The sequence below is a fragment of the Cyphomyrmex costatus genome, unplaced genomic scaffold (genome assembly GCF_001594065.2).
Source record: "Cyphomyrmex costatus isolate MS0001 unplaced genomic scaffold, Ccosl1.0 scaffold199, whole genome shotgun sequence".
Taxonomy (NCBI): Eukaryota; Metazoa; Arthropoda; class Insecta; order Hymenoptera; family Formicidae; genus Cyphomyrmex; species Cyphomyrmex costatus.
Window position 1 is genome coordinate 1,216,035 of NW_017276028.1, and position 18,309 is coordinate 1,234,343.

At 32.4% G+C, this 18,309-nt stretch overlaps 1 protein-coding gene across 1 annotated transcript in view; it reads right to left on the reverse strand.

Moving 5' to 3' along the window:
* RhoGEF3 (Rho guanine nucleotide exchange factor 3) overlaps nt 1-18,309 on the reverse strand; it is a 103,948-nt gene that overhangs the window by 10,129 nt on the left and 75,510 nt on the right. Inside the window, exons 12-15 of the mRNA XM_018538798.1 lie at nt 11,218-11,345; nt 4,827-5,228; nt 3,950-4,052; nt 3,458-3,649 (exon numbers count right to left, since the gene is read on the reverse strand). Of these exons, the coding sequence (XP_018394300.1) occupies nt 3,458-3,649; nt 3,950-4,052; nt 4,827-5,228; nt 11,218-11,345 (825 nt within the window). The remainder of the gene's footprint in view (nt 1-3,457; nt 3,650-3,949; nt 4,053-4,826; nt 5,229-11,217; nt 11,346-18,309) is intronic.

An 18,309-nucleotide genomic window follows, 5' to 3' on the forward strand; every position in this document is an offset into this window, starting at 1 on the left:
ACTGGGTCTTTTAAAAACAAATAACGCTTGTTGAACATCTTTTTTGATATTAAGATTTATGAGAAAAATAAGAAATATAGATTATGAGTTATTCATTTATCTAGATTGAGTTATCTGGAATTTAAATTATAACTACATTTTTAAGATCAAACTATATGTAATCGTGAAAATTTAAAAATATTTGTTCTATTTTTATTTTAATTGAAACAAAAGCATTAATAAAAATATTATTTTTTGTTAAGAGTAAAAGGTATTAAAACTTTTTTTATTAAAAATATTTTTTTTTAATAGACCTATCCAATGATATTTTATTCACCTATGTTTCAATTAAAAATTTAAGGATCTGTTACAGTTTCCTTACTTCCCACTTTATTTCTAAAAACATAAATATTATCATTTGATTCATCATGTAAGATTTGATTTCTTGTGTTGAGCAAAGGAATTAAAAAAGAGCATATACCACGATGCTGGATAGATTTCGTGAAAATATAATGTATTTCGTAGAATATTAAAACGAAATTTTTATTATTAGTAAACGATTCGGCCTTTAATCTGACCATCAGTAAACGAAGGAATTAATTTTAATATATTGCGAAGAATAGATATTACTTAATTATGGCGTTATCGTTGAGCTTTGGTTAAAATTTTAATTTGAATTTCTGTTAATATCTGGATTCATATTTATTTATTTTCCTCGTAAACTTCAAAAAAAGTTCAAGTAAAAATTGTTTAATTTTAAAATCCAACAATATATTACGATCTATATACCTATGTAAAATGTCAGACTTGACCTAAATTTAATTTACTTCTCGTAGTTTCTTCAAAACTACCGTTATATAGTTCAAATTGAGGTTCGAATAGATAAATTGATAATAAAAATTTGTTCTCTAACTTTGAACCACTATTCATTTATTTTCGAGAAAAAAAATTATAATAGTACATGCATAATGCGATACACTCTGTACATAAAATACTTTTAAATTTTTAATATGCTTTTAATAATACTTTGGCTAATTCAAAATTAATTTTTCCTTAGCAAAAATATCGAAATTATTATTTATTTTCTAGTACTTTGCATTATATTACATATATATATATATATATATATATATGCGTATATAATTTAACTTCAAATATTAACTTATAAAGTTCTGTCTGTTATTCTAAAAATCTGAAAAAAATAAGTAAAATAGTAATATATTAAAAAAGAAGGCTAAAACATGTAAAAATATAAAAGATGTTTGATTAATTATACCATTTTAATTGTTAATTTAAAATTAGCCCAATATAACGAAACCAGTTTCAACTTAATTCGATCAGTCTTCATCAGCCGCAATTGTATAAAATAATATAGTTCAGCTGATTAAAATTAGTAAATACATATAATTAAAAATTTAGATATAATTAGCATATATGGCATATAAGTACAAATAATATACAAGCTATGAATATAATCAAAGAACGAGGTCATGCAGTGTCGTGTAAATTTTATGTGAACTAAAAAAAGTATAAATTAATTATTGTTATGATCATAAAAATAAGATTAATTAAAAATCAATGTAAAAAATATAATATAATGATAGATGGAACTTGTCACTTCACATTATCACATTATCTTGTGTGAACTGTATCGATCTTTTTCTTTCCTTCTAATATAAATATTATCTTGGTATAGTCGATATATAAAAAAGTCGAATATATTAATAATTATTGTGATACGGCTGTTGTAATTGATGGTAGAACTTTAAAGTAAATAAGATATCTTTCTGTGAGAAATTCCATATTACTATGATTTTAAGTGACATATATATATATATATACATATATATCTATATAATAAGACGTTATTAATACTTTATAATTAAAATAGAAATATTAAAATCATTTTATAAAAAAAAAAATTATTAATTATAAAATCAATTGTTTTGTTATTTATTTGATTTTTTTAAAGTTTGCCACGGAAAATCTTTTGTTTTCTTTATCCAATTATGCTTATACACACAAGATTAACGATTATTTATTAAGAAAAAATTAATTCGAAATCTACCAAAATATTAAAAAGACGTACAATAGTTCTAAGATATACCTGCGCACGAAATCAGGAACAATGTTGTTCGTAAATGTATACAAAACGGCACAACCTTTCGTTCTCAGTCATTTGTTAACATTATTCTTCGAAAAAATTTTTGTATGGACTTTTGTACGGAATGATTAATAGACACACAATAATTGTATTTTGTGCACGAAATATATTCAGACAACAATAGAATCGAACATAACAAGTTCTTTACACTGTGAGTTAAATCTTGAATGACCGCACGAGTTGCTCCATATCGACTAATGACGCGCGTTTCCTTTCTTGGTATCCTGGCGCTTGCGATATAAAAATGAATGTAAAATGGTGTAAGTGAATCTCTCTGCAAACATAGTCAAATCGTACGTAGAGATGACTAATTCTGGTTATCGAGGAAACAGTTACGACAATAACACCGATAAGCACCATGAATATCATATTACTATTAATAACTAATATAAGTCATTGTTTAAAGCTAAAAGAAATGTATAAAAATTAATCGCCCGGGATCGTATATGTGCGAGATTATATAAAAATAATGTTTAATCGTGTACGTCCTTGTCCCGCAAGAGATTAATTCGGAAAACAGATGTGAAAAATATTTAAACTTTTACATGTGGAATCGATTATATCTTTTTAAAAAGAGCCATTTATTAATTCGCTACCATTTTAATTTTTACTAAAAAAACGAGTGATAAAGTAAAAAATCCCGCACTTGATATGTTTAATTAATTGAACATTCTCCATTACAATATTTATCGCGATTTGCATCAACTGTTGGATCGGAACAAAAGTTCATAGCGTTAAAAACTTTAAAGTTCAAGCAGCTATAACTCCGTTAAAAATGAACAAAACTTGTAAAAACGGTTTTAAAGTCTAAAATCTCTACTTTCGAAAAGTCACTATGTCTTTTAATCTTTTTTGAGTTTCGGTGAGTTTGGTAACTTCTATTATATGTACCTATATAGAAAAACTAGCTGTACAAAATGAGAAATTTTCTTCCCATTTTGTAGACCTGTTACGTGCTCTCCAAAAAACTTGCAATCATTTTTTATTTTCTAACATGAAAACTTAAATATTTTTCTACAAAACACGTTCCTAAAATTTTTTGTTATTGAATTATTGCGCATTTAAAAAAAAATTTTTTTAAAGCTGAAATTTTGCTCTTTCGAATAGTATAATTGTCAAATTGTTTCTAAAATATGAGACATAATACAAATAAAATAATGCTACGAACTTTTGTTCCGCCCTCATATTTTTATGATGCAAGAAACTAATGTGTCGATATATTATACTGTTTAGCGCAAGCTGAAATATTTTCTAAAATAAAGATATAAGAGGCGTTAACTATATAACGATAAGAGAAAGGAATGAAAAATTTACCTTGAACTTGTCAATCAGTATCTGGTTGATGAGCTCGGACTGGGGCCGCAATTTATCGGTAACTCGCCTGCGAAGAGCCGGAGGGCTGTCAATGTCGTCGGGAATATCGTCCGTATCGTGGGACTCAGAGCTGTCACCACCCCCCATCACTCCGCCGCCACCGCCCCCAGTCAACGCTCCACCAGATACCATCTACGTCATTCGTGCAAAACGTTTACGATATTTACTTCTTTCATGTGCCAACTCTTTTTTGTTGAGTCGTGCAACGCCCTGAGGACACTATCTAAATCGTCCGAAAAACGTTTGGAGGAAGTTTGAAAGATTAAGATGTCTCTCAGCTGTGTAAGGATTCTCCTATTTCGTCTAAAAATCGATCCAATCTTTCAAACGCCTTCAGACGTCATTCGAACATCTCTTGAACTCGCAACTTGTCTTTTGGAGAAACGTAGAGAAAATCTTCCTCTTTCGCGTTTCTCTCTTTCATTTTCTCACCTCGATTTGAATACCGCTGTCTCCGCTGTTGCACTTGGCATTTCGAGCAGCCTTGTTGCCCTTTTTTCTTTCCTTGCTGCTTCTCCAGACGAGCGGACCAAACCTAAACATGTTCGTTTAAGTCGCAATTAAGCTTCTCCTCTCAAGATGAATGTCATTAAAGGATCGATACGTACTATCACTCCCTGTGTCAAACATGTAACTGAACTTAATTGATTTGATAGTTTATGCTTGTATAATTGCGAAAATTTGGGCTCTACATTGATTTTAGACTTAATCATATACATATTTTGAGTTTAAAAAATTTTTTTTTCTTTAACATGAAATATATTAAAAAACAATTATTACAAAAATGACATAATCCAAAATTAAATTTTTTGAGAAAAGGAAAAACTATTTTTAAAGTTGACAGAAAATTATTAAATTAAATATTGTGGCAAAAAGAATAATTCTCAACACGATCTAATGTTATTTTGTTATTTTCGCTTTAAAAAAACCACTTTCTGAGAATTTACTTTTGATAATTCATAGAGTAATCCTTATTTAATTTATTCACAATAATTTGAGAATCACGTTTTTTAGTTTTTAATGTCACTGTTGAAATAAGGGAGCGATATGCTCCAAATTTAAAAAAGTGAAATTATAACGAGAGATTAGAACCTCATCAGTAGAGTGATGTAAACATAATCGTTTGCATATCTTGTCTTTTTGTGATACACGAATAATATATGGATTTTGCTACTAAAGCTAATTCATGACAAAACGTGAACGAATTATTTTTTACACCTACCGCAATCAATATTCTAATAACAACATCTTTGTGATCTAAGTCTGAGATTGGACTCGGTGAAAGAGAGTGAGGAGCCGCGATACGAACCGGAATTTCTGATCGCTGCTGGAGTCGTCTTTGTGTTGGCTTTGACTGCTTTGCTCGGAGGTGGTTACGGAAGGCGATTCTGTGCCTTCCTCCTCGTCCAACGGCCCAGTGCCATCATTGTCTTCTACGGGACATTCCTCGTTACTCTCCTTACTGCCCTTCTTGTGGAACCTCAGCGAGAAGCTCTTACGGAATTTCTGTAGCACGCTCTCTTGCTGGTTCTGTGCGCGATGGGCAGCATTTTGACTTCCGCCGGTGGGCACATTGGTAACATTCAGGACGGAAGACGGCTCTTGCAGCCTGGAATGACTGACCAGAGGGATCGTAGCCTCGACCAAGGGATGTTCGGTTGTCACATGGCCCGTTCTTGTTCCTTCGTCCTCTTCGTCCGACCATTGTCGACTGTAAACAGAAATTTCATATTCCTCTTTATTCACCTTACAGGAAATTACATAAAGTGAAAGAAACCGACAAGAATTCAGGGAGTTCCCAAGGTAAGAAATTCCTGATCTTCCATATTAGGAATTGCTTTAGGAATTATTGAATTCCTTTCGGTTCTCGTCTATCTCTGTCGACTGGCTTTAATCCTTATGAGACTCATCAGGAATCAAAAAAGGATGAATCTCTTGCATAATGGATCAAGATGCGGAGCGTCCGGAGTTAAAACGGATCTAAAATGCATCCGACAAATTATACAGATTCAATTCCTCTCTGTTCGAGTTCTAAACGTGTCACATAAAGCTGAAGTCAATATCTCTCCATCTCGCGTACGGCATAAGATTACAAAAAAAAAGCATCGAGAACGATAGAAGGAATGATCGACAAATTTTTGCATCATTAAACCGAATCATTTAATCTCGCGGATTGGATGGTCTTTATTTTAAATCTCACAAGAATAATTTCTCCCTCGTTTTATTCTTTCAAATGTTACGACTGTACCGATGACCTCCGATGAAAATCGACAAGAGACAATCGCGCGAACCACTTCTCACGTCTCGCATTATTCAGCGTCTGTTCACTATATGAGGAGGACGCGGAAAAAGACGCGAGACTGATTAATCACGAACGTGCTCGGCCGAAGACGCGTAAGGAGTGCATGCGCGATCGCGGTTAACAAAATAATCATCTGAAACTGAATAGCGGAAACACGTCTACGTTCGCGAAAGAGGAAACCGGTCGAAATATTTCGCAAACGTTTCACGAATAAAGTTGCGTTAGCATTTCGTGAAATTATTCAGCGTGGCAATTTTGTTTCCATGCGTCGTCGGACCGTTCCCTACCATGCTAACAAGTGCAGCATGAATTATTTGTCCTCGTGCTAAATACACATAAATATAAACAGGGAATGGAAGTAACTCGTTACTTGTAACGAAGTTACAGTTACAAGTTACTTTTTAATATATCCTATGTTATAAGAGCATCTCGCCATGTGCAACGTTAAAATTACCATGGCCGCGCGAACGTTCATGGTAGGACGTGAGGAAATATTTAATGATATTAACTGTGCGCGCATTGCGATTGTTAATCATGAGAAAAATATTTTTATATTATATTATATTACTATATAAAGATAAGAAAAATACATACTGTATGCAAATAATAATTATTTCTTCCAAATATTCCAAAAGTTCATGTATCTGCAAATCTATAATAAAAAAAGCTTATCACAAGCATCACATTTATTCGAAATATATATGTATTCTAAATCTTATAACACTTTAAGATGATTAATTAAAACAAATTTAATTTGCTTATTATATAAAGTCGCTTCTCTGATAAATTTTATATTATTTTTGTACATATTCTTCAACGAAAAATTTTTGTTTTGAGTATATATATTAATAATAAAAGTTTAATAAATAATATTAACACACATATATATATATATATATAAGTTATATATTAATATAAGTTTTTCTAAAATTCATAATAATATTTTAAGATTATTATCAAAAAATTAAAAAATAACTGTTACTTTAAAGAAAGAAAGTAAATTAAGTAATTACTTTTCTTATAGCAATAGAATGATATTTTTCTATGTAAATTATTTAAATTAATGTTGGAGGCGTATAATCACAATTGTTTGCTATTAAAATATTGCATTAATAAAGTACTACGCGCGTTAATTAATTATCCTACCAAATATTCCACAAATTCTAAATCTTAATGACGAAAGTTCATTTACAAAAACCGGATTTACTAAAGAATTTGTTGTTAAAGTTAAAATCGGTGATTTGCTGGATAAATCGACGCATAGAAATAAAATGTGTATAATACACCACAAATGAATAAAGAAGGCCATATCCAGTTAAAACGAATGTCTAATAATATTTTTGTTTGAGAGTTTTACAAGTTTTACTTCAAACATTCCCAAGGAGAACGAAACAATCAAAATAATATTAATTTGACGTCATATTGACCGAATTTAGTCACTTTTTGATCTCATGATAAAAATCTCGATCTTAGATGATAAAATAAAAAGGATGACAGTAAAAAAAAAGTCAATATAAAGTCATTTTTAAATCATTTTTTAAATCATTATTTTGATTGCCTCGTTCTCCTTAGAAAACTACGCGCCGATTATTTGTTTTCAATATTTTGAAGATGCTCGTTAGTATTAATAATATTAAATTGCTTGCCAAATTTAATTTTATTATATTACGTTATCTCCATCTTCAGTTTAGCACATTTGGTTGAACATTTTTTTGAGTAGAGTCTCAGCAAGAGAACTGGATATAGCTTTTTAGGAGTTTCAGTGTGTTACGACAGACGGATGTAATCGTCTGAATCAGTTTAATCGGAATCACGCACCACATCATAAAGGATATTTGTCACGAGCGAGTGCTCTCCTTTCGTATATGCCAATCCCTTATCCTTCTTGTCTGCGAGAGTGATCTCCCGCACGCAAAGCCGCATCTTACGCTCTTCGATCACACCTTTGCACATTCACCGTCACGAAATTGTGTCACATTATTGCAAAAGTCATGTCGATATAAATGCAATCAAAACACTCCTAAATTCCACTGTTTTCAATAACGTAATTACTACATAATATAAGAAAATTAGTACGAAAAAAATATTGTGACACTAATAAAATTGAAAATCTCTTCTCCGAACAAGAAAAGTGTCCTCGTGACGAAAATGATTAAAAATAAAAACCATTTGCAATTTATCCGTAGAAGTGCCGATGTGCCGCCACTCGACGAGAGAACTTTCGAAGGAAGAAGCATCTGGCAGCTGAGAACAAGACGGCAGCAGGAAGTGCAGCGGACGACGTTCCACCGGCGACTGAGAGCTTTCATAGCACGAACGAGAAATACTATACGGACGTGTGCGTGCGGACGAGTACTATACACGCACGGCTTGTGAGTTGTGTACTCGTGAACTCTTCCAGGAACAGATTTCGAAGGGTCGATCGCATCGGATAGCATCAGGTATAAGGTGAAGGGATGTGCAGCATTTCATGCCCTGCGCCTTATATACTTTTCTTTTTTTAGCCCTTCATTTTTCTTTCTCTCCTTCTCTCTTTCAGCGGTGACTACAAAAGGCGCACCATTTATTCGTATAGCGACAGAGGACCTGCCTTACTTAATTTCATCCTTTTCTCAATCGGTAGGACGCCTACATTCGGAGAACGCAACGTTTGATGTCTATACTGATATGCATAGATCGTTAACCTGTGAGGTCCGACAAAAATCGGAAAATCGATTCGACAATAAGCATATCATTGATATTTTGACGTTTTTATTTTATTTCTGATGTTATCGAAATTGTTTAGGAAAAACAATCAATTATAAAATAATTTTGTAAAATAATTTTGTAATGTAATGTAAAAGAGAGAAGAGCAAGGAAAGAGAAAGAGAGAGAAGGATAATAATAAATTACAAATAATAATATATATTTTTTCTTTTTCTTTCTTTCTCATCCCCCTTTTTATAAAATATTTCAAAATAATTTTTTGAACTTCTCAAATTCGATCAATTTTCCATATTTGTACAATTAAATTAGCTTATAAAGTTTTTCTCGTTCCTTATATACAGGTATTAAACGATTAATATTAAAACGTTAAAATAAACTGGAGTATAGCTTTATTTATCCCCCTATACGCAATTCAGACATATTACACTAAGTAACACTACGATGTCGGGAGTAACGCGGGGTTAATCAATGTCGGCACGAATGCAGAAGATTACGGAGGGCAAGGAAGTATCTCTTTCAGCTCTGTTCACCTTATCAAAGCGGATAGCCCTTCTTAGCGGCCAAGTAGAGCCTGCAGCACAGAGCTCTTCGCTAAGAGAGGACGTAGACGAGATAAAAAGCTGCAGTAGGGCGTTTTCTGTACAACCCGGTAATTAGAACTTCCGTTGATCACATATGTGTACGTAGGATCTGGACGTCTAAAGTCAACGCACCCCAGGTAGGTCGTCCGAAATAACGTTCTTACTCGCGCCTCGATAAATATCCCTCTTTCCACGCAATATATACAGACATTACATATGCATGTATAAAAACACTCACATTCATGTGACGCGGAGATTGGTGAATTGCAAAAGAGAAGCTTGGAAAGCGCGGCACTGTGTGGGATCACGGGCGACCTTTGACGCGACTCGCCTTTGTCCCCTATCAGCGGGATTCGACGTTTTTTTTTCTTTCAGATCATTTTTCGTCCTCCTTTGACGTCTTTTTACGGGAGGTCTTCGCTACCGCAGCGGCAAATAACAAGGAATGCAATCATCACGAGCGAACAATCGACGCGACGAAATTGCATAAGACGCGTCGTCCTAGGTTTTCAATTCATCCCAAAGAGATGTCGAGCGACGTTTTAATATGTTGCATCTTATAATTGTCTACTTCCGGCATTGTGTCGATGTTCTTTGTACGCAACATTTCTAACTTTGTTGACACGTCCCTCTGTCATGGTTCTTTTGATTTTTCTTCTTTTTTTTTTCAATTTACATTTACTTTGCTATTGCAGCTTTGACGTTACCGCATCATGGATGAAACTGTCATTCAATAAACGATTTCAAAAAGCGGTATTTTATCGACAACAACACGATGTCATCGATTTTTTTTCCGCGTGTACGAAATAGAATTTCACTACTTCCTGTCAAATATTTGACAGAAATATAAATAACGATCTTTCATTCGTACAACATTTTATATATATATGCCAATTCAATAATCTCGAAAGACCTTTAAGAATCTCTTCGGCATTCCACAAGCACGCTTTCTCGAGTATTTTATCTTTTTTCAAATGTTTTCCATTTTTCTCTTCGCAAACAAAGTTTGTCTCGTTTCGCATATCTAATTCTTATCAGAGATTTTACGGGAATAAATTCGCAGCTTGGACACAGAATTTCATTTGTTGTTATCACGTGTTTCATATATCAGTCTATGTAATATAGAGTCAGCTTCCCAAATGGAAGTTGTTTCTACCACACAGTATTTTACTTGTGGCTACAATTTTAGCGGAATCATAAAATGAGCGCGAAGGGTAGACAGGAAATTAAGCACTTAGGGAGACCAGGAGTAAGCGGAAACCATGTATCGGCGGGACAATCGCAACATGAAAATGATTTTGCAGTGAAACCTATATCACACACAAAAACGTAAGGTAATTAGACATAAGCAGTAAGTAAATCGATCAGTCACGATATAAAGAAACGTAAGATTATTGCCAATACATTCTCTATTATGACTGGCCAATTCGCTTATTGCTTATGTCTTACTGCCTTAAGTTTCTCTATATATTTCTAGTTTAAAAGTTTTTATCGCCACCTTCGTCGCGACCACCCTTCATGTGGTCAGACACATTCTCGAGATTTTTGAGAATGCCTTTGGTTTTCAAAAAAGAAAATACCACCCACAAATACGAGAGGATACCACCTGTATAAGAGAAGATATCCGTGCTCATATTTAGGTTTTCAGAGAAAAAGAATTCTGTGAGATATTATTTTTGTTTATAGATTCTTCTCGTCACTCTTTAATAAAAGAAATTTCGTGAGATAATATATTGAAAACATAAGAAAAACAAAAGGAAATATGTTCAAAATAGAACAAAGATAAAATAAAGATAAGAAGAAATAGTACTTAAAGTGGTTATACATATTAATCTTAATAACTTATGAATCGAGTTGATTTTAAAATATGTGAAAAGAAAAAAAATCAATTACAAAAAATGAAATATGAAAATTATGTAGTATATTAAATAGTTTAGTTTTTTATATTTTGTCTTTGTAGATTTGATTGTAACGATTCGGTTCTGGAGAGAGTTTATACATTTCTATTATTAAATAAGTTGTAAGGCATTTCAAAAGCCAAAAGGTATAAAATAGACTATTCATATTTTAATATAATACTGATTTAGTTCAGATATATAATGAATGCGTACCTGTCATGGTTTCTATCCAAAAGTGCTGGGGTGCTAGACGCTTTGATCCGCCGTTGAGCTTTGCTGAGACCAGGAGTCCGTCGTCTCTCCCTTCCGGCGTGGCCACTTGTTCTGTATTCATGCAAAGGCTGAAACAAAATGTTAAAAATCGAATAACAATTGAAAATACAATTGTTAACACAATCAATCCGTTAAAAGTAACATTACAAAGTAACATTACAAATGACATTCATTAACAGAGTATAACATTCATTCAGTCCTTACACAATATAATTTCCTACTCCACAATATATGTAATACAACACATATTGTACGTACACTTACATTGCTAAATAAGAAATTAACATTAATGTGACGTTATTGTTAATTGATTGGGAATACAGAATATCAAAATATAATATTATACGAGAATAATCGTCCAAATAATTTTTGAATAACATCGTTTCTCAGTAGAGAATTCTTTCTATCCCATTTGCTATACATATCGATGTACCGAAAAGGGTCACGTTTATTTTTAGTACGCGGATATACATAGAAACATTAGAAACATATATTATTGATGACAATTGATAACCCTCGCGAGAAAGTTGCGTTACGTATGTATATCTTTCCCACGACTGGGTACACACGAATGCGCTTGATCATTCGTATCTTTGTATCAGTATTGAGCGTACTTTAGCCAGGTTACCGGGTCTAATATTATGTTGCTAAGCTTCGCTACAAGTGGGTTACCAGGCAACCGGTTTTATTTTAAATCGGCAGTTCGTCCTATCGTCTTCCTGTTATCGTCTATTTTTACCATGATTGACAAATTGCAAATTGCAATTGAACTGAATTTTATTTATGGCTCTATCTTTATTATGCGGAGAATATAAAGAATAATTACGTGGAAATACGAGCAATAATAAATCATAACGTCCAAAGTGCTTGATAAATTTATCTGATGAATTAAATGATATTTCTTTTATTGGAAATCAAAATAATCTCTTTATTATTCACATATTAAAACACCTGTGCGAATGATAAATATCGCTTTCACATAGGTAGGGTCCGGCTATAAATTATCGATCTACTCGGCCGCAGCCCCCAATGTATATCACTGTATCTTATCCGCGGTAATCGACGAAAGCGTTGATTTCGCGGTTTCTGCCCATCCTTTCACGCATGCCTCCATGCTAGACGGGAAATGGAAGGGGTGCAAATGGACGGTGTCGTGCCACAAAGGTTGATTATATCTTTGCAGCTGCCTCGACACACCGCGCGCACGACGTTCTACTAATTAAGATTCCCATGCGCGGCGAGAAATCTAACTAATAATATAATATAGATATGTATATACAGACATACACATCTATACCGTCGAGATAAATCCCGCTCGGTCGAACTTCTATCGCTGACACCCCTCGAATCCGTTTCGCTATAATCGTACTCGATTCAAACGGAAAATTATGGAAATTTGGATCGTGCCACTTGGTTTTTATTTCGATGGAAATTTCGTTTAACGCTCCCGGTGCTTCAAGAATCTTGAATATCTGTCAAATTATAATCTCAGTCTATGGCATTTTCATCAGATATAATTTGCTTTGCGTCGATTATTCGCTGACAAAGAATCCTGAATTTGTCGATTTAAACATTCTGTTCTCAACTTGTAAGATAATACAGCGTTTAAAGAGATTCCAAAGTCGTCTTCGTTTTCCTGATTATTTTTCAAATAAGTATTTTTCTATAATTGCCTTTACTATTATAGATTTAAAAATCCTTTTTCACAAATATAAACGATAATATAGGTAGACTCTAATTACTCACTAAACTGATCACTTAATTTATGTCAAAAAGTTGAAAAATTACACCTTTGTTATTGAATTCTGGCTTTAATTTGTAACAATACTTGCTTTATATACAAGTTTTATACTTTGTATTTAAACGTATAAAACAATTGTGGTTTAGATTAGGAATTACACGAATGAACAATGATGAGTTCTTAAGATTAAAATTAATAATATTGAGAGAAGGCTCGACAATAATATATAATAATTAATAAAGTGTAACGGGCAACGAGTCAAAATAAAAAACAATAAAATTCAAAAGAAACAAAGATAATATATTAAATGTACAATAAACAAGTAAAACAAACGTTATCGATCGGGTCATTCTCAATGTTAACAAAATTTTGATTTAAGTAACGGAAATTTTACATAAAAAAGATTCTTATATATTATATATTATAAGTCCGGAACAATTGAAGTCAATTATAAACGTCAAAAAGAGATTATGGTTATCCATTATGTAAATTGTGTTTGTCAGTCAAAAGTTATAAAGATAAAACCGTGAAATAATATTATCTAAAAAGCATCGTCGTATAAGGAAAACCACAATAAAGTTAAAATGTCGTACAAAGAACAATAATTAAAATAATAATACAAAATGATTTAAATAAAAAATGATTTGAAATAATATTGTCATAAGGAACAATAATTAAAATAATGATACACACAAAACACACACAATACCTTGTTAATAGAAGAAATATTGTAAGTCTCAACTGAAGCAAAATTGCAAAAATTGAACGAAGTTTATAATACAGAGTACCGTAACACAATGGTGACAAGGAAAAAGGAAACCGAAAGTGAGGCATAAACTGGAAGGGAAATATAGAACGACTAGGAAGGGGAAAGAGACCGTATTATATTAGAATATGACTCTGGCAGAGATTCCGTATCATTCTGTCTATTAATTGAATGTTTTGTCTCTTAATATGCACCATTATCGAAATTAATCTTTTGTTATAGGATGATTCAAAATTTTTACATTCTCCCAATTGAAATTATGGTTCTTTTCAAAACGATGGTTGGAGATGGCAAAAGAAGATTTCGCTTTTTTATTGATGTCGGAAACATGCTCATGCACTCGTGTTTTTAATTGCCTTTTTGTTTGGCTAACATAACTGACATCACAATCCTCACATGAAATCTTATAAACCACGTTTTGATTATTAAATGGTTTTAATTGGTCCTTTCCTTTTTTATTAATTTCTTTAAAGTATTACGGATTGTGTAGGCTAGTTTACAATTAAAAACATTGACCAACGGTGTAAATTTTTCAGAAATAGAGTTAACATAAGGAACCGTAAAAAACTTTCCATTAGTATTACTATGAATAGTGCTGTTTTTTTCGAATATGAAATTTTATTCTGTGATGGATCGTCGAGAAGATAAATCGCAATGGATATTCATTATTTAAAAGGATACTGATAGCATTAATAAAATTAACCATGTGGAAATGTGGATGGCACAAGCGAATTATCTTGTCAACGAATCTATAAATAACACCTCTTTTATGACAGGAAGGATGTTATGAATTGAAATTTAGGAATCTTCCAGAAAAGGTTGCCTTATGGTATCAAAAATAAATCTGTTGTCTTCAATAATTAAAAGTGTATCTAAGAAACTAATCTTACTATCCGTACCAACCTCCACCGTAAACTGTAATCTAGTATATGCAAGGAATTAAAAATTGTTAATATATCATTGACGACATTGACACATTCAGAAGGAGCCAAAATAATATCATTAACATATCGGAAATAAAAAGGCAAACGGACCGGCAACATACCAATGTCTATCTCTTCTAAATCTTACATTACAATATCAGATACTATTGGAGAGAGAGGGGATCCTATGGGGGTCCCAAAAATTTGTTTATAAATTTTATTATTAAAAATGAAATAAGTAGAATTTAAGATCAAACGAAAAGCTATCATAAATTCCTGAAATGGAATTCGTGTCTAACTCGATATAACTCCCCACCTCTTAATGACGCTATCAGATGCTAAGTCTAAAGGAACATTAGTAAAAAGAGAGACGACATTAAGAGAAACTAAAACGTAATTATTATCAATTCTAACATTTTTGAGTTTGTTAACAAGATCAAAACTATTTTTTATGTAACTAGGTGCCTTCGGTACAGTCTTATTAATAATATTGTGGGATAAGTTATAAAGTAGGCTATTTTGATAGAAGAAACAATAATTCTTAAAGGATTTCCCTGTTTGTGAATCTTTGTAAGACCATATGCCCTTGGAATGCAGCCATCAATCGATAACACTCTCCGATATGTATAATTATCAATATATTCCTTGCTTTTCCATCTGACAAGCAAACCACGTAACTCGTAAATAATTTTTCTTGTTGGATCTTTAACAATTCTCTTATATATGTCAGTGTTAGAAAGCATATTTTCTATTTTTGAAATATATAATCAACTTTATTTAGAATAACAGTGACATTGCCTTTGTCCGTAATAGTAATCAACAATTAAGGATGACTTTTTACGAAATCAAAGGATGACTTAATCCAGCTCGACACAAGTTTTTCGTTGGAATTGGAACTAGGAAATTTTTCATAAAAATTATCGAGGTTTGGGACTGTCTTATTTCTGAAAAAATTAATGAAATTATCCGGACAACCCTTAATGTTACATTCAATATGCTTAATAAACTTAACTAATGTCTTATCTACGTTATTCTTGTCTATCGGAAGTCCAAATTTTTCTCTTAATTGCAACAGACATCCGGAGGAATAGTAACATTACTCAGATTCACGCACTATTTGTCATTTATTGAGATAAGAGGGGCCGAATCACCAAATTTTTCTGCTGTAATATGTCAAAGGGAAGTCCTTGGCCATTGCCTCCAACAACATTATTGAGAAAATACACGGTGTTAGATTTAGTATCTAATATTTTGAGAGAATTGTCGTCGGAAACCACACAAGTGTAAGAAATGGGTTTTATTATGGATTTATCAATTTTGTTGTGTTTTGCTTCTATTTTAAGATTAAGTTTTAGATATCTAATATAAAAAATTAGTTAAAAAATTTGTATGTATGTGCGTGCAATATTAATATATGACAGTGATATGTCAATGACACGTTAATTATGTATGTATAAAGGCCATGGCACATAACAAACTTAAGACGTAAGAGTAAATGTAAGACTTAAACAACAAGCGAATCGACCAATCACAGTATAGAAACCGTAAAACCATAACGCGAGCAGTAGCGAATCCAATGCTCGGTTCACAACCTTGCTTTAAGTGGACATGAGCATTAAATTTTAAGCGCTATTTGACGTCATATTCGTCCTTAAACTTACTTTAATCTGTAAAACACAAGTTGTAACAAAATCGACAATTCCGATTTCTTAACGTTAAATGAATCCTTGGATATGTGCATCAACCAATGAGACAAGAAATAACGGTTGCAACACGTAATGAGATTTTAAATGTTAGTGTATCGAGAGTGATGAGATCTGCAGTATTTGACAACATGGAAAGCAAAATTGACAAAATTAATGCCGAGGTTCTCGTCAAATACCTATGTCAAAGCAAATTCAATATTATATTATATTATTGATCTGATATTTATATTTTAATCCCGGTATGTTGCATATAATCTCGCTGACTGATAGGTACTGATCAGGGATGGAAAAGTTACTTTGTAAAAAAAATATTTAATTACAGTTACAGTTTTTCTCTTTCAAAAAGTAATTAATTACCGTTACAAGTTACTGACTCTAAGAAGTAATTCGTTACAATTACAGTTACTGATAAAGTAACTTTAAGTTACTTTTAAATTACTTTTTTCAGTAACTGTAACTTAGTTACATCTTTTTAAAAAGTTACATCTTTGAAAAATATAACTCAAAAGTAACTTAAAAGTAATTTAAAGTTACTTTTCCAGTAACTGCAACTACAGTACTTTAAAGTTACTTTTTGCGGTAACTTTAACTACAAAAAAGTAATTTGGAAGTAACTTTAAACTACTGTAGTTGCAATTATCGGAAAAGTAACTATAAATTACTTTTAAATTACTTTTGAGGTTTTTTTTTTTCAAAGATGTAACTAAGTTAAGTTTTAATTACAGATGGATAGCAAGTAACGAAGTTATGTTACAGTTACTGGAAAAAAATAACTCTAACTGTAACTTCGTTACGAGTAACGAGTTACTTCCCATCTCTGGTACTGATGTCTTAAAGATTATGTCCACATTGTGGACTACTTGATTTAATATAGTAAGTTTTATAGCTTACTTTTTAGTACTTACAGCTTAAAGCCTAATGATTAAAGAAAAATTGTGGACCAGGTTAATTTCCTTATTGCTTAAGTCTTAAGTATAACGTATTAAGTATTTTTATGTGGCAGAGTTTTAAGTTCTATCAAATTGGTAAGACAAACGACTTTACGATAATCGAGACATTCGCTCGATTTTATTATTATTGGGTACTTTCTATTTACTGGCATAAGTCAACACAAGTATCGTTCTATCTCTGTTACTCACTGAATGTCAAGAAAGATGGAATGATATTTGTGTCGACTTGTATCATCAAATGGAAAGCACCCATTAGGAGCATAAATTACTAGCTACACCTGCCGCGAGTGTGTGACGCACACAACGTGAGACTTTACGTTCCTGAGACGTCCGCTTCCGGTTATAAACGCGCGGTGGATAACGTCAGTTCGACACGATACGTCGGATGTTAACGAGCACACTGTCGTCGCTGCGGATGATGCATGTAGGTCGTCGCAAGCCGGTCGCGGTATACCACAGTCGCGTGCAGCGTGATGCATCCCTACGTATAGCTACCGCCGAGACGTCACCGACATTGGGGCCATTACTCACGTGTTGTCGATCGATGATCGTTTCCGTGTAGTCGATAATTACTCGGATCGGAAATCTACGACAGCGAGCGTCGCGCGGAGCTCGCGTGCCGCGAATACGTGGTGTGGAAATAAAGTTTGATAAGTGTTATGAGAAAATAAATACTACTTAATTAACATACAAATTACACTGTTAAAAAAAAATGTTAATTTTAACTTAAACGCATATAGTGAATTTTTTGCAAAAAGCAAATTTTTAAATTAACATTTTTTGTACAAAATCGGAACATGAGTTTGTTACGCTACAAATTTCCAAATTAAAATAGCTGTAATTTCGTTAAAACGAACAAAATTTAAATTTGCGCGGAAAAGGTTAGTCATTTTTACATATAAAAAATAAATTAGACAAAAATAAAACACTTTTTTTTCACTTTTTG